This window comes from Anolis sagrei, chromosome 3, assembly GCF_037176765.1.
Source record: "Anolis sagrei isolate rAnoSag1 chromosome 3, rAnoSag1.mat, whole genome shotgun sequence".
Classification (NCBI taxonomy): Eukaryota; Metazoa; Chordata; class Lepidosauria; order Squamata; family Dactyloidae; genus Anolis; species Anolis sagrei.
The window spans coordinates 88,733,154-88,755,824 of NC_090023.1; the positions used below are offsets into that span (position 1 = coordinate 88,733,154).

The 22,671-nt window shown below is 39.0% G+C and overlaps 1 protein-coding gene and 1 long non-coding RNA gene across 5 annotated transcripts in view; one reads left to right on the forward strand and one right to left on the reverse strand.

The window, feature by feature from the left end:
• The window catches only part of SH3KBP1 (SH3 domain containing kinase binding protein 1), a 204,233-nt gene that overhangs the window by 139,663 nt on the left and 41,899 nt on the right, over window positions 1-22,671 (forward strand). For 3 of the 4 annotated variants that reach the window (XM_060770073.2, XM_060770074.2, XM_060770075.2), the window contains 2 exons: window positions 19,699-19,774; window positions 22,273-22,367. In XM_060770073.2, coding sequence (XP_060626056.2) covers window positions 19,699-19,774; window positions 22,273-22,367 — 171 coding nt within the window. Of the gene's footprint in view, window positions 1-1,864; window positions 1,975-19,698; window positions 19,775-22,272; window positions 22,368-22,671 lie in introns of those variants that run through there. The other variant, XM_060770076.2, reaches the window with a different exon arrangement.
• LOC132771718 (uncharacterized) overlaps window positions 1-22,671 on the reverse strand; it is an 83,365-nt gene that overhangs the window by 41,673 nt on the left and 19,021 nt on the right. The gene's annotated exons all lie outside the window — the stretch shown is intronic.

The window sequence follows — 22,671 nt, forward strand, 5'->3', positions numbered from 1 at the left end:
TTTACAACATTTACTTTTTAACTGCCTAAAGTAAAACAGAGAGCAGTGCTTTCCCCCTCAGGATGGTGTCTCTATGCACAAGAACAAAAAATCCTGTGGCAATTTGGATTAACAAATGCATTACCGCACAAACCTCTGAGAACCATAGCCTACTTCATCAGGTACATTGTATTATCCTGTATTACAGGTCTATATATATTTCCAAAGAAGAGTTGGCTTCTAAGTTGTGAGGTCAGAATGAATTAAAATGCTGGAAAGTGCAAACAGTGACAATTATTTTATTAACATATTACTCATTTGCAAACTTGACTAAATTGGATTGTTATAGATTGTCAAAGGCTTTCATGGCCGGAATCACTGGGTTGTTGTAGGTTTTTCGGGCTGTATGGCCATGTTCTAGAAGCATTCTCTCCTGACGTTTTACCTGCATCTATGGCAGGCATCCCCAGAGGTTGTGACCTCACCTCTGAGGATGCCTGCCATAGATGCAAGTGAAACATCAGGAGAGAATGCTTCTAGAACATAGCCATACAGCCTGGAAAAACCTACAGCAACCCAGTGATTCCGGCCATGAAAGCTTTTGATAATATATAACACTCCAATTTAGTCAAGTTTGCAAATGAGTTGGGGACAAAATCTGCCATGGATTTGTTGATCATGTAAAGTATGTTCTCCAAGATTCGAAATGAAATAAACTCACAAGAGGTGCTGAACTCTAACCCTGTCATAGGAATAACCACACCCTCGGTGCATATGCATTATATGTGTTCATAATCTGTGTTCCATTTCACTAGCCTTGAAAAGATTGCTTATTTGCCATTCATATGAACTATACTTAACCAAGTTTGCAAACTGGGCAGACAAGTCTCATAGATGGCTATAATGGCTTGGGGCTCATAACTAATTTCTGGGTGGATCTGAATTTAGGTATGCCAAGTATAAGACTGGCACTTTGTCAACTAGAGTTCTGAAAATAAGATGTCAAGTCATTTTTAAGGTCAAGTTGATGGGAAATGGGATGATGGTTTTTTTAATGTTTCCGATTAGTGAGTTCCATTGGGGGTTTGAACTGAAACTCATCTTTTAGGAAACTGGGTTTAGTGACTCCATGTGGGCGGCATCTTTCATTACGTGAGTCAGATCTGAACCTGTCCAACTACATGGTTCGGAGCTGAGAGTTTTAGTCCTGAAGTGCCTGTGTGTGTCTGCGTGAGAAACCAGTCCACAGCTGTCATAATGTTTGCTCATTAAAATTCAGCATTGCCTTTCCCGGGGCATATACGAACACGATCAGTGGCTTGAGTAGTTATTACCTAAGTTTAAACGTCATATTTAAAATCACTATTTTGCCTTGTAACATCTAACTTTGGTGCCTTAAATATAAATATATTCAACTTTCTATCATTTAGTGTGCAGCATAACTGACTTAATTTAAACTTATGATACAAACTCCTATCTCTCGTGAGTCTCTCTGCTGAGAAAATCATTAATTTCCACTGTGCAAATACTATCTTAGCAACAGAGATATGTTTGTTCTTCTTGTTCTATGATTACATTTTTATGAACTTGAGAATCTTGCTGTGGGTTGATTTCTGAATAGCTTTGTTTAAAAGTATCTTTTTCTCTGGGTCAGTTGCAAAAATTATGCCGTCCTCCTCTCTTCCTGTTGCTTTTTCTGCTTCTGTGTGTGTGGTCAAGAGAAGCCCAGTGTTTCTCTCTGGGAAGGAAGAAATCCTCTACTCCGATGCAGCCCAAATGGCAAGAAGTTCCAGGTTTCCTGTGTAATAAACAAATGGAAGCTTTGTTTCCTCCTAGCTCTCGCATTGGCCTTAATGTGTGACTCAGTTTTAGGCTTGGTCTCCCAGACTTAGTGAGCTCAGCACTTACAAGGAAATGGGAGGATTCACAGTGCTGCTCTTGAGCGGTTTGCTATAAACTCTAGAAAAGCAGCTTTCCTTCACAATGGGAGAAGAGGTACGTCTTTCATGCTTGTTTTTTTTTTTAAAGTCCTGCTTTGTGTATGTGTGCTTATATCTGCAACCAAGTTGTAACTTGCATAATGTAGAGCACAGATGTTTGGCACCAGGAGCCTCTGGCTGACTGTATCGTGGCGTAAAAATGATGTGTTAAAAGTGGGAGACTTTTCACTGAAGTCTTAAAATGGAAAGCTGCTCCATCTGTCTTTGTGAAGTAATAAGTAACATATTAAAATACAGGACTTGATTCCTTGGCAAAAGTCAAACTTGCCCTGGAATTCGGTTCCCCATCTCCCTCACTCCAGCCCTGACTTTGATCAGTGAACTTACACAGATGTCTGATGAGAGCCTAATTTTAGCATGGGTTTATAAAAATTTGAACTATTCTTATTGTTCAGTTACCTTGTGCAATCTCTATAGGAAGTGTGACTTTCTTATATCCTTATTTGGTATTTAAAAAGAAGGGGGGAGAGAAAGGGAAGGAAGTCCACTTCCAAAAATTTTTAGGCTGTACTGAGATTTTTAAAAAAGCTTTTTAAAAAGATTTCTTGATAACTCCTTCTGTTTAAAAGTATTTTTGTTTGAAACTAAGACTTAATTATATTAATCTCTTGAGTTCCATTATAATATAGATTATAAAGTAATGTTGACAGTTCATATAATTGTACAGCTAACTAATTCCAATAGTTCTGAGATTTAGCATGTAACTACAGTTCTGTGTGTGCATTGGTAAGAAGCCTTCTGACTTCTATTTGAAACATTAAAGAAATGCATAGTGTCCTGAACAGATTTTTCAGTTATTATGTAGTTCCCCCTTTTTTGTTTGGAAAGGGAATAAAATACAATGAAGAAGATATGGATCAAGTGGGTTTTTTCGTGTCAGAAGCGACTTAAGAAACTGCAAGCCAGTTCTGGTGTGAGAGAATTGCCCGTCTGCAAGGATATTGCTCAGGGGACGCCTGGATGTTTACCATCCTGTGGGAGGCTTCTCTCATGTTCCCGCATGAGAAGCTACAGCTGACAGATTGGAGATCACCCCGCTCCTCAGATTCGAACTGCCGACCATTCAGTTAGCACTCCTACCGATACAAGGGTAGGAGTGCTACCCTTGTATCGCCACCGGGGCTCCTATGGATCAAGGGTGTTTTGAATAGTTTGCCAAACACTGGCTAAATACCATTAAAAGCACCAGATCCCACCTGACCTTAGAAGCTAAGCAGGGCCATCTGTGGGTAGTACTTGGATGGAAGGCTACCAATGAACTCCAGGTGTTGTAGGTTTTATTTCAGAGGAAGGAACTAACCAAACCACTTCTGGTATTCCTTACCTTAGAAAACCCTATGAAATTAACAGTATCTCCGTAAGTCAATTGACTTGATGAAATGTTTGCAATTTTTTGGACTTCTTTAGAAATATATTTTCATCCTTTACAAGGATCCCCTACAGAAATGAAGCTGTGTGTAAGATAGTTTGTTACTGTGGGTTTGCCATCTCTCATTCATTTCAAAAAGGTAAATAATTGTATTCAGACCCATTTAGTTGGGTATGTCATTCCCAGTGCAGTGGTCTGAGTGTGGCAATACAAATAACATTAGTGTTTGAGGAAAACAATCTAATAGTTTTCCTCAAACTGAAATGTTCAAAATACTGTGAATGTCTTTTGACATAGCACTCATGACACTCTTTGCTGCACTTTTCTGGTTTGGGCATACCTGCAGCCTTGACTGTTCAGGGAAATTCCCAGTCTCTCTTCTCAAAATCTTCCTTGTTGTCCCCTCTATAGAATGGGAATATTAGGGTCATATTCTTTTAGATAGCTAAAGTTTCTATTCTCCATTTCTGAGCTGCTGACAAATTCTTGTCAGTTCTTATTCCTTTTCAGAGCCGATGGAAAAAGTTGACATTGCATGGTCTGGAAAAATGTGTGGGATGTTTCCTTCTTCGGCTGTTGATTTATGTTAGAGTTTTACACAGATGTTACTTTATTTTTCTTTAAAAAGCAAATACACACAAATTTGCAAGGCAAAGATTGATGAGGGGAGGAGGAAAATGCATTGGTAGGGGTTATATCCTCCCCAATCCCGGGACTGAAACATAACCAGAGAAAAGGGGAAATGGTTGGATAAGTAAACAAATGGAAGGGAATGAATGGAAAGAGTGTATGCTTGAAAACGTCGTACGATTTGAAAGCATTACTGTAGATTCATAATTGTATGGCTGACAGAATTTTCTTTAGGTATGTGTGAAATCTTATTCTAAGTTCTTTAAAGAGAATTAAGCCACATTAATTTAAGTAGAATTTGCTTTCAAGTAAGAACAGTGAGGATTACCTTGTCAATGCATGTGAAACAACAAAAAGTCTTGTGGTGCAACTCCAGTTACAGCAAGTAAAGTGGCCTGAAGTCTGCAAACTGTGCCAAAGTCTATAACACGCCACAAAATTTGTTGGTTATGCTGTATCAAACTAACAAAAAGACTACGTTGCTGTGGGTTTTCGGGCTGTATGGCCTTCTTCCAGTAGAATGTGCAACATTCACACTTGCTTCAAACAGATAAAGTTCTTCCCCACCCTGGACATTCCACAGATATATATATATACAGTATATACACACATATACATATACATATGCACATACATATACATACACACACACTCCACTTGCTTCACTACCAACAGAACTTCTGAGGGTGCTCACCACAGATACAAGTGAAACGTCAGGAGAGGATGCTACTGGAACATGGCCATACAGACTGAATAAGCCACAGCAACCCAATGATTCCAGGCTTGAACGTCTCCGACAACATATAACAAAAAGACTACTTCTGCCCCTGAAATTACTATGCAAAAAAACCTTTTTGAACACATCATTATTGCCCTAAGGGTCCCCACAGAATGCAACCATAGACAAATAAATATACCACTCATGCATTAAATAGCTTATGTAACAGCTGTTGATATTAGGTTTTAATAACATTCATATAATACCTTACCTTGTGTATGTTTTTGTTGACTCCTATGTCTTGTATTTTATTGTATTTATATATTTTTATTTCCTAGTCTGAGATTCTGATTTAAAAGTAAAGCACAGAAATTTATAGTAAGGCTCACTTTACTTTAAGAATGGAACAACTGCTATTTTCTCTTAATTTTACGATACATTGTTTTGCCCACTGGACACTTAATTTTCCACCTATAGTGACAACTTCCAGATCCCTTTAGCCCCATATTAGGAGTCCCTGGTGGCGCAGTGGGTTAAGCCCCTGTGCTGGCAGGACTGAAGACCGACAGGTCGCAGGTTCGAATCCAGGGAGAGGCGGATGAGCTCCCTCTACTAGCTCCAGCTCCTCTTACGGGGACATGAGAGAAGCCTCCCACAAGGATGATAAAACATCAAAATTATCCGGGCGTCCTCTGGGCAACGTCCTTGCAGACGGCCAATTTTCTCACACCTGAAGTGACTTGCAGATTCGCAAATCTCTCCTGACACGACAAAAAAAAGAGAGAGAGAGAGAGAGAGAGAGACCCATGTTTAGTCTGTGGTTACATTTTTGATGTAATGAATTTCATTCTGCATTTAGTTTTGAGAATCTTTACATAAAGATTCTCAAAATTACATAAAGATGAGCCCCCGGTGTAAGGTTTTAACCTAGCAGTTAGAAAACATGCAAATGTGAGTAGATTAATAGGTACCACTCTAACGGGAAGGTAACGGCACTCCATGCAGTCATGCCAGCCACATGACCTTGGAGGTGTGTACGAACAACGCCGACTCTTCAGCTTAGAAATAGAGATGAGCACCAACCTCCAGAGTTGGACACAACTGGATTTAAGGGGACAACCTTTACCTTCATAAAGATCTTTTTTTGGTACCACATTCCAGCAGAAGGCTAAAAAACCCGAATTCACTTATTTTTGTTACTATCAGGTGTAATGTTCTTCTGTAACACCGAAAAGGATGGGAGTAAGAAGTACTATATTGCAGCGGTTTTATTCCTATATGCTCTGTAGGGTTTCAAAGGCTGGTGTTAGAGGACTCCTGATTTGCACCATGGGAACAAAGTTGTGGGGTTCCAGAAAGTATCATCTATATATATAAATTTGTTAGGGGCATCCAACGAGGAAACAAAACTCAAAAACCCCCCAACGAAACTTAACCAAAATTCCCATGCCCATAACACAACCCACAAGGTACAAACATATCTACTCAAAATGAAAAACAACACAACAACACACTCACAAAACGGCAAAACAACAAAACTCAAAGATCCCCCAACAAAACTTAACCAAAATTCCCGTGCCCATAACACAACCCACAAGGTACAAATATATCTACTCAAAATGAAAAACAACACAACACACTCACAAAACGGCAAAACAACTGTTATTGTTATGATGGTGGTGAAATAAAAGGAAATAAAAAGAGAAAGAAGGAAGCAAACAGGGAGGGAAGAAAGGCAAAGGAAGAAAGGGGGAGGGAATGAAGGAAAGAGAGAAGGATGAAACCAAGTAGTGAAAGAAAGAAAGAGGTAGAGAAGGAAGAAAGGAGAGAAAGGGGGAGGAAAAGGGGGAAGGAATAGGTAGGGACCTCTCTTTCATAATAGTCCAGATATCTACCTCAACTTTGATAAGTTTTACTATAGGCCACAGCAACGCGTGGCAGGGCACAGCTAGTGTGTCCTATGGGGTTTTTTGACATTTACATGAAACCAATGAGGGAGCCTTTTAGAGGAGCTGGAATTCATTATTCCGATTATACTGATGGCATTCCGTTATCTATTCTCATTTTACTGACAGAATGGCTATATCTAGTGAGACACTCTAATCCCTGACACATTGCCTGGAATCAGTAATAAGCTGGAGGAGGTCAATAAATTGACTGTCAGTCCAAATAAGGTACATCTTATAAAGCTGGCAAATACTAAACCAAATAATAGATTGTCAACCCTCTCTTATATCAGAAAAATAAATCCAGAAGTTTGGTGTAAGATTGTAGATTGTAGTTCATGATTCATGAAAACAGGCTCACCATTCTATGGTTACAACATCTGATTGTGAAACACTTTGCTAAGGGCTTGCCTGTTTCCTGCTGGGAGCCCATTAGTTCTTTAAATACCTAAGTAGTGATTATTATTATCTGTGAGTGACAAAGCTATTGGTGATAAATACCATGAAAGAGTGGTTTCCGTATCAGTTGATTTCACTCTAAGCATCATGCTTTTAAACACATCTTGGAAATGAGAAATAAAGCAACAGAAATGCATCCACTATTATAAGTCACTTATTATAATTTCCGCCTAGTCAAAGCCATGGTATTCCCTGTAGTGACCTACGGATGTGAGAGCTGGAACTTAGTGAAGGCTGAGCGAAGGAAGATAGATGCTTTTGAACTGTGGTGTTGGAGGAAAGTTCTGAGAGTGCCTTGGACTGCGAGAAGATCCAACCAGTCCATCCTCCAGGAAATAAAGCCCAACTGCTCATTGGAGGGAAGGATAGTAGAGACAAAGTTGAAGTACTTTGGCCACATCATGAGGAGACAGCAAAGCCTAGAGAAGACATTTATGCTGGGGAAAGTGGAAGGTAAAAGGAAGAGGGGCCGACCAAGGGCAAGATGGATGGATGGCATCCTTGAAGTGACTGGACTGACCTTGAAGGAGCTGGGAGTGGTGACGGCCGACAGGGAGCTCTGGCGTGGGCTGGTCCATGAGATCACAAAGAGTCGGAGACGACTGAACGAATGAACAACAACATTATAATTTCCCATGCCATGCCTTATTTGTCACAGGTTTGGTGGTATAACATGCAGTGTTGACATTCCGTTTGGAGAAAATGGACATCTTTCCTCAAGCAAGATGGAATGTAATTCTCTATGTTGGTTTCACAGGAATTTATTAGGACTAAAACATGGTGTCTGTATGAACAGTGTATTCAGGATATACTGCCTTAAAGGAACTTTTCAAAACCATTTCTTCCACAATTTCCACACCAAGATAAAGTAGATAACTGCTTATTCTTTTGAGTTTTTAAGAATGCAGTACCTTTTCAACATGACAGTTTGGAAGTCTTAAGTTCACAAATTCTTATTACTAGTTTATGTTTCATTCCCATTGTTTTGATAGACTTTTCTGCATATGAGCTACACTAAATGATTATATATTCTGGAGGTTGATTAATGCGGTGGCATCAAGCTGTTCATGTTAGGTCCCATCAAGTTGTCAACTAGTCGTGTGTATTTTCTGCTATTCATATCATCAAGCTATTGTATGCTCATTTGATATTGAAAAAGTTTAATCCTCCATGTTGTGATGGGTGCTGCTGACTAGTTGACTAAAATAAGCAAACCCATAAAATTATTTTCAAGTAAGCTACCATATAGTTGATAACTCATTTTTTGGCCTTCAAAATGCAGCTTTACCTACCCTAGGCCTTATATGTGTTATTGTACCTATATTGCAAGAATTTCCAGAGAGATTGTGTCTATTGGGTTGTTGTAGGTTTTTCCAGGCTATATGGCCATGTTCTGGAGGCAATTTTTCTCCTGACATTTCGCTTGCATCTATGGCAAGCATCCTCAGAGGTAGTGAGGTCTGTTGAAAGTAGGAAAAATTGGTTTATATATCTGTGGAATGACCAGGGTGAGACAAAGGACTTTTGTCTGTCTGCTACCAGTATTAAAAAACTCAAAAATTACAACAGCAAAACAACAGAGGGGAAACAAACAGGCACATAAAATCACTCTCAACAAAAGATTTCCCCCAGGCACTTCCAAGCCATTGAATGCTAATCAAGGTGATCAGCTGAAACATTCACACCTAGCCCCAGCAGACAAAAGTCCTTTGTCTCACCCTGATCATTCCACAGATATATAAACCCATTTTTCCTACTTTCAACAGACCTCACTACCTCTGAGGATGCTTGCCATAGATGCAGGCGAAACGTCAGGAGAAAAATTGCCTCCAGAACATGGCCATATAGCCTAGAAAAACCTACAACAACCCAGTGATTCCGGCCATGAAAGCCTTCGACAATACATTGTGTCTATTGTTTTATATTATAATTGGGAGTAAGCCTCACTGAACACACAGCTTATTTCTTGAGTAAATGTGCCTAGATTTCACTGTAAATAGACTTTGTGAGAAAAAGATAAAGAGATACAGGTATAAAGCACCAAGACAGAACAACTAACAAGATCAGTGGAAAGAAATCAGTCGATAAGCATACAGGAATACTTAGACTACCCTGATCACCAATCCACATGCCTTCTGGCTCGATTTATGAATTCCTCAAATTATATTAATAAATCAAGTATATAATTCATACTCTACTTATATCTGTTGCTGAAGCCGAATCATCAGTCTCTCATAGCTTTTCACTGCAGATTATACAGTGTATATATGTTTTCAAGTCACCTGTTGACTTATGGTGACTCCATGAATTGCATAGAGTTTTCTTTGGCAAGGAAAACTCAGAGGTGGTTTGCCACTTTGTTTTCTCAGAAATTTAGCCTGCAGCATCTGATATATATAGCCAGCAGCATCTGTAGCATCTGGTATTAATCTGTAGTCTCTCATTCATATACTATCCAGAGATGACACTGGTTAGCTTCCTAGATCAGATAGGACTCTAGGGCTATTAGGGCAGTTAGTCTCTAAGATTATATAGTACATGCACACAAAGACAGAACCTGATCTTGTAGAATTATCAGGTTGGAATGGCGCATTGATGTTTTCTGACTCTTGTCAGCAATTTGACATCGGAGCCCTGCCACTTCCTGATGTGCAGAAATTTTGACTTCGATGTATTACTCATAAATTACAGATTATTATTATTATTATTATTATTATTATTATTATTATTATTATTATATTTCTTACCACCTCTCCTCGTGGCAGATTACAACATGGCTAAAAACACATAATCATAATAAAAACACATACTCATAATTGCACCTCTGGTGGCGCAATGGTTTAAACCCTTGTGCGGGCAGCACTGTCAGCGGTTCTAATCTGGGGAGAGCAGGTTGAGCTCCCTCTGTCAGCTCCAGCTCCCCATGCAGGGACATGAGAGAAGCCTCCCACAAGGATCGTAAAACATCAAACATCCAGGCATCTGCTGGGCAATGTCTTTGCAGATGGCCAATTCTCTCACACCAGAAGCAACTTGCAGTTCCTCAAATCGCTCCTGATACAAAAAAATCATAAACACTATAAAATACACATATTAAAATATATTTCTACAAGCATATGTAGTCAGATACACAGAACAAAGATTAAAATATAGTCAACACAAGACACAATTTTAAAATCCCTGATTAAAACTGATTGGGTAGGCCTGCTGGAAGAGATAAGTCTTCAGGTGTATTTTACATTCTCTTCCAGCAGGTCATGCCACAGTTGTAGGGCGGCCGATGAAAAGGTGTTTTGGGTGGCAGTCACCAGTTGGGTTAAGGCACGCTGGAGTAGCCACCCTCCAGAGGACCTAAGTATGCGGGGCGGATTGTATGGGAAAAGGCAATCCTGTAGATAACCTTGTAGGGCTTTAAAGGTCAAAACTGACACTTTGTATTTTGCCTGAAAACAAATTGGCAGTCAGTGGAGTGATTTTAGTATGGGCGTAATATGCTCACTCCTGGATGTTCCTGTAACAAATCTGGCTGCTATACTTGTATTTTGAACCAACTGGAGTTTCCGAACTTGGTACAAAGGTATCCCAATGTAAAGCACATTGCAGAAGTTCAACCTTTCAGGTTTTTTATTTATCGTGTTATCTGCAACCAGAACATTGTATTACATTTCTAACAGAACAAAACAAACAAACAGATAAAAAAAAAACAACAATACAAATTTTGCAAACTTGGTAGCTGATTAAATGTCTTTTGACCAGTATCTGGCCACTTGGAGTGCCTCTGGTGTTGCCGCAAGAAGGTCCTCCATCGTTCATGTGGCAGGGCTCAGGTTGCATTGCAGCAGGTGGTCAGTGGTTTGCTCTTCTCCACACTCGCATGTCGTGGATTCAACTTTGTAGCCCCATTTCTTAAGATTGGCTCTGCATCTCGTGGTGCCAGAGCGCAGTCTGTTCAGCGCCTTCCAAGTCGCCTAGTCTTCTGTGTGCCCAGGGGGGAGTCTCTCATCTGGTATCACCCACAGATTGAGGTGCTGGGTTTGAGCCTGCCACTTTTGAACTCTCGCTTGCTGAGGTGTTCCAGCGAGTGTCTATGTAGATCTAAGAAAACTATTTCTTGATTTAAGTCAGATTGAGGTGCTGGGTTTGAGCCTGCCACTTTTGAACTCTCGCTTGCTCAGGTGTTCCAGCGAGTGTCTATGTAGATCTAAGAAAAATATTTCTTGATTTAAGTCATTGACGTGCTGGCTGATACCCAAACAAGGGATGAACTGGAGATGTCTTTGCCTTGGTCCTTTCACTATTGGCTGCTACTTCCCGGCAGATGTCAGGTGGTGCAATACTGGCTAAGCAGTGTAATTTCTCCAGTGGTGTAGGGCGCAGACACCCTGTGATAATGCGGCATGTCTCATTAAGAGTCACATCCACTGTTTTAGTGTGGTGAGATGTGTTCCACACTGGGCATGCGTACTTAGCAGCAGAGTAGCATAGCGCAAGGGCAGATGAACCTTTCAGGTTACCAGCACATATACGACCATCTTTGGGTCCTCCAAATCTAGGAGGGGGCACAGCTGACATATCAGCCAAAGCTGATAGTATGTACTTCTGAATGTTGCATCTCCCTGGGCTGACATTTGGAGAGACAGATCCAGGGGTACTCCCAAGCTGCGAACACAGTCTTTCAAGGGGACTGTAACCCCATCCAGAACTGGTTGATACTCTTCTATCCCCAGATTAAGACCCTTGATGGCAAGCACTTCTGTTTTGTTTGTATTCCATTTCAATTTGTTGTTCTTCATCCAACCCATTGCCTGTTACAGGCATTCATTCAGAGGAGACACATTATCCTTTGCTGAGGCTGTTTTTTGAAGGCAGTAGAGTTACCTCATTGGTTCCTCACCCAAGGACACACTCAAAATGTTTAAACATGCAGTTTCTTTTGTACAGAGCAGGATTATGCTTGCAACATCATCCTCAGGAAGGGTACAATTACAGATTTCAGAACAATTAAGCAACAACTGAAAGACAAGAAGTGTGAAGTGTTCCAGCTAAGCCTGAAGCAGATGTTTCAAAACAAGGGTGGATTTGCCTTGTGTTCTATATTCTTCACATACATACTTGATTCACACAGCCTTCTTCCATGGATGAAAATAAATGTATGGCATCAACCACGTTTTATACAGATGGCATTGCTGATTGATATGTCAAATAACTGAAAGTATTTTGAGTAGTAACAGAAAATTAACTATTCTTGCTGTTTCCTTCTAAAATAGCTTTCTAAAAAGACAGCTATTGATATATTTTGGTTTCTACTTGGATAAAAATACCCAGTGTTGTTGGAGCTGCCGCAGCTCAAGCTTTCAAATTACATGTTGCAAAATATAATACTAAACACTAATTTACTTAGAGAGAAAGGGTCAAAGTATGCAGTAGTATAATTAAAATAAAAGGTATGACACAATACCTCATTCAGAAATCCTGAAATACAACTTTAGAATTAACTGTTTATTAGTGATTCTGGAAAAAGAGAAGTAAAAAAATGTCACTTCATATAAAATGTTTGCAATTATACCATTTTGGGTGGGTCTGTGCTATAACCTATTTATGAAGGAGCAAGCCTTATTGTTCTGAATTACAACCTGGATATAAAACCTAATACAAGTATAGAAGAACACAGTGCAAAGACGGGATACATCAACAGCCTGCAATGAGACAGTGTCTATTTATGATAAACCACCTCATCACACTCGGTGAATTTAGCATCCTAGCACACTGCCAGTACGAATCTTCCACAGAGCCCCATGCCACCCATCACATGACATATAGCGATTTCTGGCAGGGCTCCATGAGGAAGCATCTTGGCAGCATGGCAGGATGCCTCCCTCAGCACATGAGGGGCTTTGTGTGTTCCATAGACAACCACTGGGCCAGCGTGGGGACGGGGAGCTGTATGGTGACACTTCCCCACGCAGCTGCTGGCAAGGCAGGGCACCGGGATTGCCCTCCTGCCCTGTTGATTTGCCACAGAGGGTGGTGAATCATCCCTCGAGACCTCATCCCAGAAATCCCAGCCAGTTTTATCAGTTGTTAGGATTTCTGGGAGTTGAAAGCCAAAACATCTGGGGACCCACAGGTTGAGAACCACTGGTCTAGAATGATTTTAGATCACACTTATCTGAATACGGACATTGGTTAGAAATGAAGTTTATTGTCTCTTGATGGACCTCAAAGAAGTTAGTTTTGCATTGTCTTTTTGAATCATAGGATTGGGTTTTGCATCTGTACAGAGCCTGTTGTGGAACACTGGCTGGAGAACAATAGGGGTTGTAATTAAACAAAGGTGGGGGAACTTTTTTTCTGCTTATTAGTCTGTGCCTCTTTGTTTCTGCATGCACATCAATAGTATGATTAGACTCAGAAGCTCTCACTTCCTGGAATATTTGATATGATTAATACTCATATTTATAACTGTAAGCTGTCTGATTCAACTTTGCTAATGTGCCATTAGGTGATGATACAAGTCCGTGTCCATGTGTGTCAGTCCATATGGCCATATAAGCTTTTCTGATATCTAGCTGGAACAAATATGAAATGTACTACTTTGATTGTGTAAATCATGAAAAACTATGGATTCTTTTAGAGAAATAAATGTGCCATAGCATTTCCTTGTCCTGGTTTGTACAGAGGTTACTATCAGGACAGAATACAAAAAAAGAAGAAGAAGAAAAAAAAAGGGGGGGTTCAGGAAGGAAAGGCTGCATTTATCACCCTCCCTGCTTTACTTGTGCTATGAACATATTATATGTAAAGCAGGATTAGATTCGGAGGAAGGAGGTGTGAAAATTAGAGAAAGGAAAATTAACATTTTAAGATCCAGATGACTCCATATTGCTAGCAGAAAAAGCAGACTTGGAATGATTATCGAATAAAGTTAAGGAAAAAGTACAAAGGTAGGATTACAGTTTGTCTTTAAGAAAACCAAAAGATTGACAGAGGATTGACATAGCTTTAAAGTAGACAATGACAACATTGAAGTAGTCCATTTTTTAATCAGAATGAAGACTACAGTCAAGAAATCAGAAGACAACATCCTGGAATATAAAGATATATAATTGAATACTGAAATTTGAATGGTCTGTGCTATTATATTTCCCACTTCTATGTGTGGTTGTGAAAGCTTGAGAGTGGAGAAAGCTGTTAAGAAGAAAATCAAATCGTTTGAAAAGTGGTGCTGCAAAAGAGATCTACAGATCCTATAAACTGCTAAAAAGACAAATAAATGACTCCTATTAGGAAATCAAGCCTGAGCTCTCTCAAAAACCAAGATGGTTAAATGGAGACTGTCATACTTTGGCCATATCATGAGAAGACATGACTCACTCGAAAAGCCACTAAGATAAACAGCAATAGGAAAGAGGACGACTGCATTACAGATGCACAGAACCAATCAAGGAAGCTACAGCCCTGAGTCTGCAAGACCTGAGCAGGACTGTTGATGAGAAGGTGACTTGAAGATCACTAGTTCATCACATTGCCACAAGGCAAAGTCAATTTGACAGCAGTTAATAACAATCATTGGCAAAAGAGTTGTAGTTAAATACATAAGGACATACTTTCTGTTCTAAATTCCTGAATATGGGTTGCATTTAAAACATCTATATGACCATATTTATTTTCCTATACTATTGTAAAATCTCATGGCAGACATGTGATTTGCAGTTTAGCTGTGAAGGGCAGAGGCCTGTGCAGGATTAGGACTGCTGCCAAAACTATTAAATAGTAAGCTAGGAAGGGATAATATGACCTATGCTGAAGTTTGGGACTTCGGAGTTAGAGAAATTTGGCCAGGGATAGTTAACTTGTTCTGCATCAATCTTTGAAAGAAATATGTCATTTATTCTCTCAGTGTACTTCTTTAACTGAAAGTAAATCACACTACAAGGAAAAACAACATTTAAAATGGATTTTTGTTTTTAAAAAAAGGGATATTAGGACCAGCTCCCTTTTCCCTTCACACCCCTCTGCTATGTTTCACTTTACCTCAGGAGTTTATCATATGAGGTGGGAAAATTGCAACTGTGCCATTGTCTTGAACTTATCACATGACATGGCTCCTTTCCTGCCACTCTCTCAGTGGTACTTTATTTTAAATGAAGTCATTACTGGATTATGTGTGTTTGTCAAAGAAATGTTTTCCAGACTGCTTTCCACTGGGAGAGCAGCAGGAAAAGACCATGTGGATAGTCCAAGACAAGACTGCTGTAATAGCAATTTGCTGACCTTGTGTGATAAACTCCTTACTCCTCCCTATTAGCTAAGCATCTCTGAGACTCAGGCTGGTCTAACTGCTCAATTTGAATTGTAAGAAGAAACCTAGGTTAGTCTCAGGTTTACACGTACACTCACCTTCTGTCTATTTATGGCATGGCCATACGAAGTAGATCATGCACTCTTGCTTCCTTTTCCGTTAAACATAGCTTGTCATGTCATGTCAGATTAGCCAACATTCAAGGGGTCTGAGCTAATATTGAACTTTGACAAAACTTCCAATCTGCTTATTGCTATGTGTCTTCATGTCATTTTCAACTTGTGACAAGGCAACACTATAATTGGATTTTCTTGGCAAGATTTGTTCAGAGAGGGCTTGCCATTGCATTCTGCTGGGACTGATAGAATGTGACTCCCAAGGTCAGCCAGTGGTTTTCCATCACTAACCAGAAATTTGAACCCTGATGTCCAAGCCTGCAGTTCAATGCTCAAACCACTACAAGGCAGTGACACTTTATCAACCTGCTTGACATCATGAAATCCAAAAGGGATATAATGCCCAGCCATCATTTGTGATTAGTTCTCCTCTCTCAGATACAGATTTCCACTTCTTTTTACAGTTTTTTAAATTAAAAAACAGTTTACTGTCCAAATTTGCAAACCAGAGTTTGCACCTTAACATTGAACCAGACTTTGAAATATGTTTACATATCATAGTCTAAAAGTATTGACATACATTTTGCCAGTTGGTACACTTCAGTAAAATGTGACAAATAAAACTTATAAAGTAAAGGAAGTATCTCATCGGGATGGGATGAAGAGCATATGGAAATCTTCTGAAAAGCTTCTGATTACTGAATCATGGCCAGGCTTGACATCTGAATTGTATTTATTCATCTGTTTAACTGAGCCCTGAATCTCTAATACGGTACTATTTTATGGCTAGCATAGGATAATAGTTTCAATTGGCAGTGGTTCCCATCCTTGTTTTTACCAGGGACCACTTGACCAGGAAACACTTTGACCAGGGAACCACTCTCCAACATTAGTACCAAAATGCATCCGTTTTTGGTCAACATTAGATTCAGTTTGGTTATTTGGGGTGCTGATTCAGTAAATTGCATTGGATAAGACCACATCAACTATAGTTTCTCATACAGAACATATGCCATCCAGTAGCCGCCATCTCGCCCACACAAAATCATGTTTAATAATCTAGAGTTGTTGTAGTCTATCCAGTGCAATTTTCTGAAGCAGCACCCCAAATATCCTCAGGAACAGGCCTAAAAACAAAGACACCAAGGTGCCCCCGCTTCCAGGTGCCACATGGAACAGCTTCTCTCAGGGGGAGGGAGGGAGGAGGAGAAGCAGCAGTCAGGAGGTTTGTTGTCGCACTTTTCATGGGTAGTCAGCCTCTCCCCTTCCGACATCCCCGTTGCCTCGGCACTATAAGAGGGTTTCATGAGACCAGCCACTCTCGTTGCAACTGTGTAGTGGCAGTGAGGCCGCAGACCATATTTTAGTTCTTGGTAGTCCACGGACCACAGGTTGGAAGTCACTGGAATCATGTATATGACTCTCTTGCAATTTTTATTGGTTTCAGTATCAAACAGTGTAACTCTGTTGCTCTCAGCAATGCTCAGCTTCCTTGTTTGAGAGCAGACAAGTCTGTTATCTCCAATATCAGCTTGGCTGGAACCACAGAAATCTGTGAGTTCAACAGCTAGCTAACCTTACTGTTAACAACAGGAAAGGGAACTGAAATTCCTAATATTATCCTTTTGTCGCCTGGTGTCTTTCAGGAAGGAGTAAAAAGCAAATATATTTCTCATGTGCTTTAGACAAATCATTTAAGATACTTGTTTCCTTATTTTACTTGTTTATTATTTGAGGTATTAATACATTTTAGGATTTTTATGCCTGTTACCTGCATTAATAAAGTGTATAGATGTGTACATGAGCTAACAATAGATATTTGGGTGATAAGACAACAGTGGTTTTATTTTTATCTAGCTAAGACTCTTTTTTTAAAAAAAGGATGAAGCGAGTTCCAGTACAACAACAACTGTAGTTCCTCCACACTGTGTTCCTGCAGGCATTGCTACTGATGCATTTGGTAGAGAGTATAACTACAGCTGGCAAACCCATCACAAGCAGCTTTCTGGGTTCCCAATCTTTTTGTTGGGTAGCAACACGTAAGCATCTCATTCAGAGTCTATAAGTTAAAAATCTCAAGTAGATTCAGGAATGAGAAATGAGTCCCGGCATTCCTGGAATATGAATTGTTCTGCCTGAGTATTTTTTTTTATTTATGAATAAGACCTACCAAATGACATGTGCGTGAAAATATATGCTGCTTATAGAACTTTGCACAAGTCCATGTGTGATTTGTTTTCTCATTTGACTGAAAGAGAATTGTGTCTCTCTCCAAGGTGGGTGGAAATGTGAAGGTCCTAATTTGGATGAGACAGAATACTGTATAAACAGGAAGCATGGTATAATTGTGTGTTTCCTGAACTTTCTATATAATTGCCATGTAAGGAAATGTGACAAAGAGAGTATATATATATTCATCTTGGAACTTCCAAATCATAATCTTTATGGTATATGCAAATGAGAGGTTGGAAACTATAGAGAATTTGCATAATGACCCATAAACAGTTGCATTACCATATGCTAAGACTGATGTTATGTATTTTGATTTTCCCATTAATCCTGTTTAAATCACATTGTAGCAGGAAATCTCTTCCCTTGCATTTAAAAGTGCTTGATATAATTTTGAAATTAGCATACTACTTACTGTGTTGCCTCAATTGCTCATATAAATACAAAACTTAATTTGAACATATGTAGAGGATATTCCAGTAGTTGATTTGTTTAGCCACAGCAAGTTTGTGTGGCTTTATGTGATTGTGTAGCTTTACATGATTGTGTGATTTTTCTTATTAAAACAGAGCAAGAGAAGACTCTTAAGAGACCACAAATGGAAATCTACCTTAATTCCAAACACATACCCCTTTTGTGGTTTTCTTGAACTTTAGGGACAATGAAATGTTAAAACTGTGACACCTGTTATGTTAAATGGTATATTGTCTCCAAGGACAACAAGGATTCCTACAGAATTCTAGTATTCATTATTTTTCTGTCTAATGTTGGGAAAAGATATAATTTGTTCTGAAAGGTAGAGTAATATTTGTTCTATATTACGTTAAGCATTGGAAACAAAGGATAAATATTGTAAAAATGAAATAAGGGGAAGTCTGTCCTGCAGTGCTCTTAATCTGGGTTCACTTGCACGTCAAATGAATTTGATTTTTTAAAAGAGGAACATCTGGCAACCCTTTTGACAGATCACATTAACTAGAAGTAAAGGCTTTTAATTGACAAGTCACCTCTTTGTGCCTTCTAACATAAATCAGCTATTTCACTTTCCATACAAAACAGCCTGACAGAAGATAACTCGCTCCCTTGACACCAAGTGGTCTTGTATGCAAACATTTTAGCTAATTAATTAAATTACTTGGAGGGTCAGATTTATCCCACACCTCATAAATTTTGGATTGGCTTGCTGGGCTCTGTTAATAGCAATGGAGATGGACCAAGTGTGTGCGTGTTTCAAGACAGAGGTGGAAATCTATACATTTTTCTATTTTTTCTGCAGAACTGCTCTGTCTTAGTTTCCCTCATTCAGTATTGCAGGGACCATATTTCAATGTTGCTCTTATTTTTGAGTATCTTCATTCAGACAAAGCTAAGTCTCTAATGCACTGTCAAGAAGGCAGTGCATGTGAGTGTACCTATAAAAGCAATGCAAATTCTTGTCTTTGACACAGTTTGTTAATTCAAGTTTTTTTTCTTCATATGCTTTAGTGGCTTTTGAATCTGCACAGACGTTTGTTCTTCTCACTGGATTTGGAAAACCCATTAATCAATGTTATTTCTTTTGAAGATGGACTTAAAAAATGATACAGGCTTATTATTATGGTGGGTTCGTTGTAAGCATTTACATCTATAGAGTAGCATGTAATTCAGTTCGCTTTGAGACCTGGGCTTATGTAATTGTTAGAAATGCTTATTCTGGGAAAAACAAGAGTCAAGACAGTTTTGATATTTCACAGGGCTGTAAACAGAGAAAAACATCCTTTTGCAAAAATAACCATAAGATCTCAAGGAATTGTGGCAGCTAAAAACCATTTCAATATTTAAATAAGTTTTTAATTGACCATAGTCTTTTAGAGAAATAAATATGTGAATTGTGGTGTTTTGTTCGTTTCTTGCATTTATTGACTAATTCCTGAGTTAACATTAAAGAGAGGATTGTTTATTTGTTTGCAGACAGTTGGGAAAAAAATACCTGTGGCTACAGCAATTCAGGAACCAGCAAAAATAGAACTGGACAACAGAACAAAGGGTACGTCTCGCTTTTTTTCTTTGTGGGGAGGATAAAAGACTCTGCTCAGAGTAACTAGGCATCTGGGAATTGCACTGAGTTACATTCAGCTCTCAAAAAAAGTATAATTTCATAAATATCAAAGAAAATGTCCCAAAATGCTAAGAATGTGAAGAAAAAAGGCAGTTGGCTTTAACCTTTTACTGTCTGATTTCTACAACTCAGTGATCCTTTATTATATGGTTTTCAGTTCTTCGAGAATCCAAATGGTTAGGATTTTTTCCTGCTTAAAATATTCAGATATGTCTTTGGAGAATATGTACACATATGCACCTCAGCTTGGTTCTCTGCATTTACATGGTTTGAAAATATGCTTCAGGCACTCGAGTATCCCAGAAGAAATTAAAATATCAGTAGGGTTTTTCCAGCACTTAAAGCAGCTTAGTTTAAAAATGGACAAAACCTATAATTACATTTGCTAACGTCATCTTTGCTACTCTCTAAAATGTCATTTCTAAAATTCCAGTTGTTGTCTGGAAAATGTTTATTGTTAGTAGTCGCACTTCAGAATTGGGATGGACAGAGGAAGAGTGGCAGGTAATCATTGTAGCAGAAAAGCAGACACACCTTCAAGAAAGCCAAACAAAGAAAATCGTAAGAGCAGATAAAAAGATAAAAAGTTGTGAAGTCAGTACCAGATTTAAGCATAAATTGTAGAGCCTCAAAATTATTATTTTTAATTAATAATTCTAAGAGGGGCTTTTAAATTATACATGGGTGAAATGTAGATTAGGGTATTATTGCCTGGCTCTGTCACTCCTTAGAGTAGCACGCAAACAGCAGATGATTTTTTTTGAGATGTAGCACTAATATATGTGAATTATATTAAAGTAAAGGTAAAGGTTTCCCTTGACATTAGTTGTGACCAATTCTGGGGGGAGCGGGTGCTCATCTCCATTTCTAATCTGAAGAGCCAGCATTGTCCATAGACACCTCCAAGGTCATGTGGCCAGCATGACTGCATGGAGCACCGTTATCTTCCCAAAGAAGGTAATGGCTCACATTTGCATGTTTTCTAACTGCTAGGTTAATCCAGGTTAACACAGAGCAAGCCTGGATTTCCAGATTTATTCCAGGTATAAAAAACACCTGCAAAGATCCAGATATTTCAATAAGGTCCAGATTTTTGTAGATGTTCGTAGTCTCAGGATCACCTTTTGAAATCCCAGGAATCAATCCCTACTACCATCCGTTTGGTTTTTTTTTTTTTTGGGGGGGGGGGGGGGGGGGGGGCTTCAGTAGCCTGAAGAACCAGGATGGCAATGCCAGCCCATCATTTCTTCCTAAACGTACCAGAGAGGGCTGCCTCCCTCTGCAAGCCACACAGAGTAAGCTATTGTTGCATCAAAATGATGCATCTAGTGCTTACTCCAAGAGGCCTGCAAACAGAAGCAGGCCTCTCTGGTAAGTTTAGGGAGATGTGGGGCCAACTCAGTAGAGCATCTAGCCACATCCCCACCCCTACAAATTCTGGGACTTGGACCTGCTGTGTGGCCTAAATCCCCAAAAGAACCAGAATTTTAAATCCCAGTTCCTCTCAGGATTTAGGCATTTCTGGAAGACCCCCCCCCCTTGTGGCCTTTGGGGGGAACTGCAGGCAGGAAAGTGGGCCCCATTGATCTCCTTACCATCATGTTCAATTGCCCCTTTTGTTTTTGAACATTCTTCCTTCTAGCACCAGATTCTCCTGGCTAGTTCAGAGAGGTGGAAAGTGAAACAGTGCACCTTTGATATCCTGGAGCCATTGGGGTTTGGTTCCAGGACCCTCCTTGGATACTAAAACGAGCAGATGCTGTTAACATTATATACAGTGACATAGTAAAATGGTGTCTCTCTTATATAAAATGGCAAAATCAAGTTTTGCTTTTGATGATTAAAAAAAAAATTTCAAATTATGGATGGTTGAATCTGTAAATGCAGAATCCATATATGTGGAGGGTACTCGTCCCCTATATTGCCATGTAACCAAGTCCCTTTACTTGGTTAAACTCTATTCCCTAGGTATCCAAAGAAGGAATTTAGGCTACAGTTTTAATAGAATATAATAGAAATGTTTATTAACAATTTAATGTGTTTATATGCCTAAATCTATTAAATTAGAAATGATTATGTGTGCTTTCATTTGCCATAATGACCCAGTGCCATGGTGAAAGCAGAAAGATTTCTTATTCCCTATGGGGATTCTTTCACATTCTCTTACTGTGAGTGAGAAATGAGCACAGTCTTTCCAATTAAAATAGTTTAATGGAATATTTCTGAGTAGAATATTTTACAAAAATGACTGTTTCTGCAGAAATCTTTATTTTTCTCTATCAGTTATTATGCAAAGCTTATTAATGATTCATACAATTTCTAAAGCCACTGGCTTAGATAAACACTGGGAACCATGTTCATTTTTTTTACAAAATGTGAATGTTTCACAATACGATTTATTAAAACACAGCTTTTTTTTCTTTCAGTAAAGGAATATTGCAAAGTTATATTCCCATATGAAGCTCAGAATGAAGATGAGCTGACAATCAAAGAAGGTGATATTGTCACTCTTCTCAACAAGGTAACTGCAATGCTCTACTATTTAAAAATAACCTTGCTTTTCCATATGGAAAAATGCCATTGATAACTGACAATAAAGCAATCAAAATGAGTGCCCTGTGTGGTCAGGATGTATACTTGCTCGCTTTTCAAAAGAAGGAAGTATCACACAAAAAAATCACAATAACTGGCTGTATTGAAAGTCCATTTTTTTGTTTTAAATGCCACAGTTTTACCTCTGCATAATTGATTGCTTTGTTGTTAGTTGCCTTTGCTCCTTCATACATAAAGGTCGGAACACAAAGTTTAAATGTAATCTGATCTAT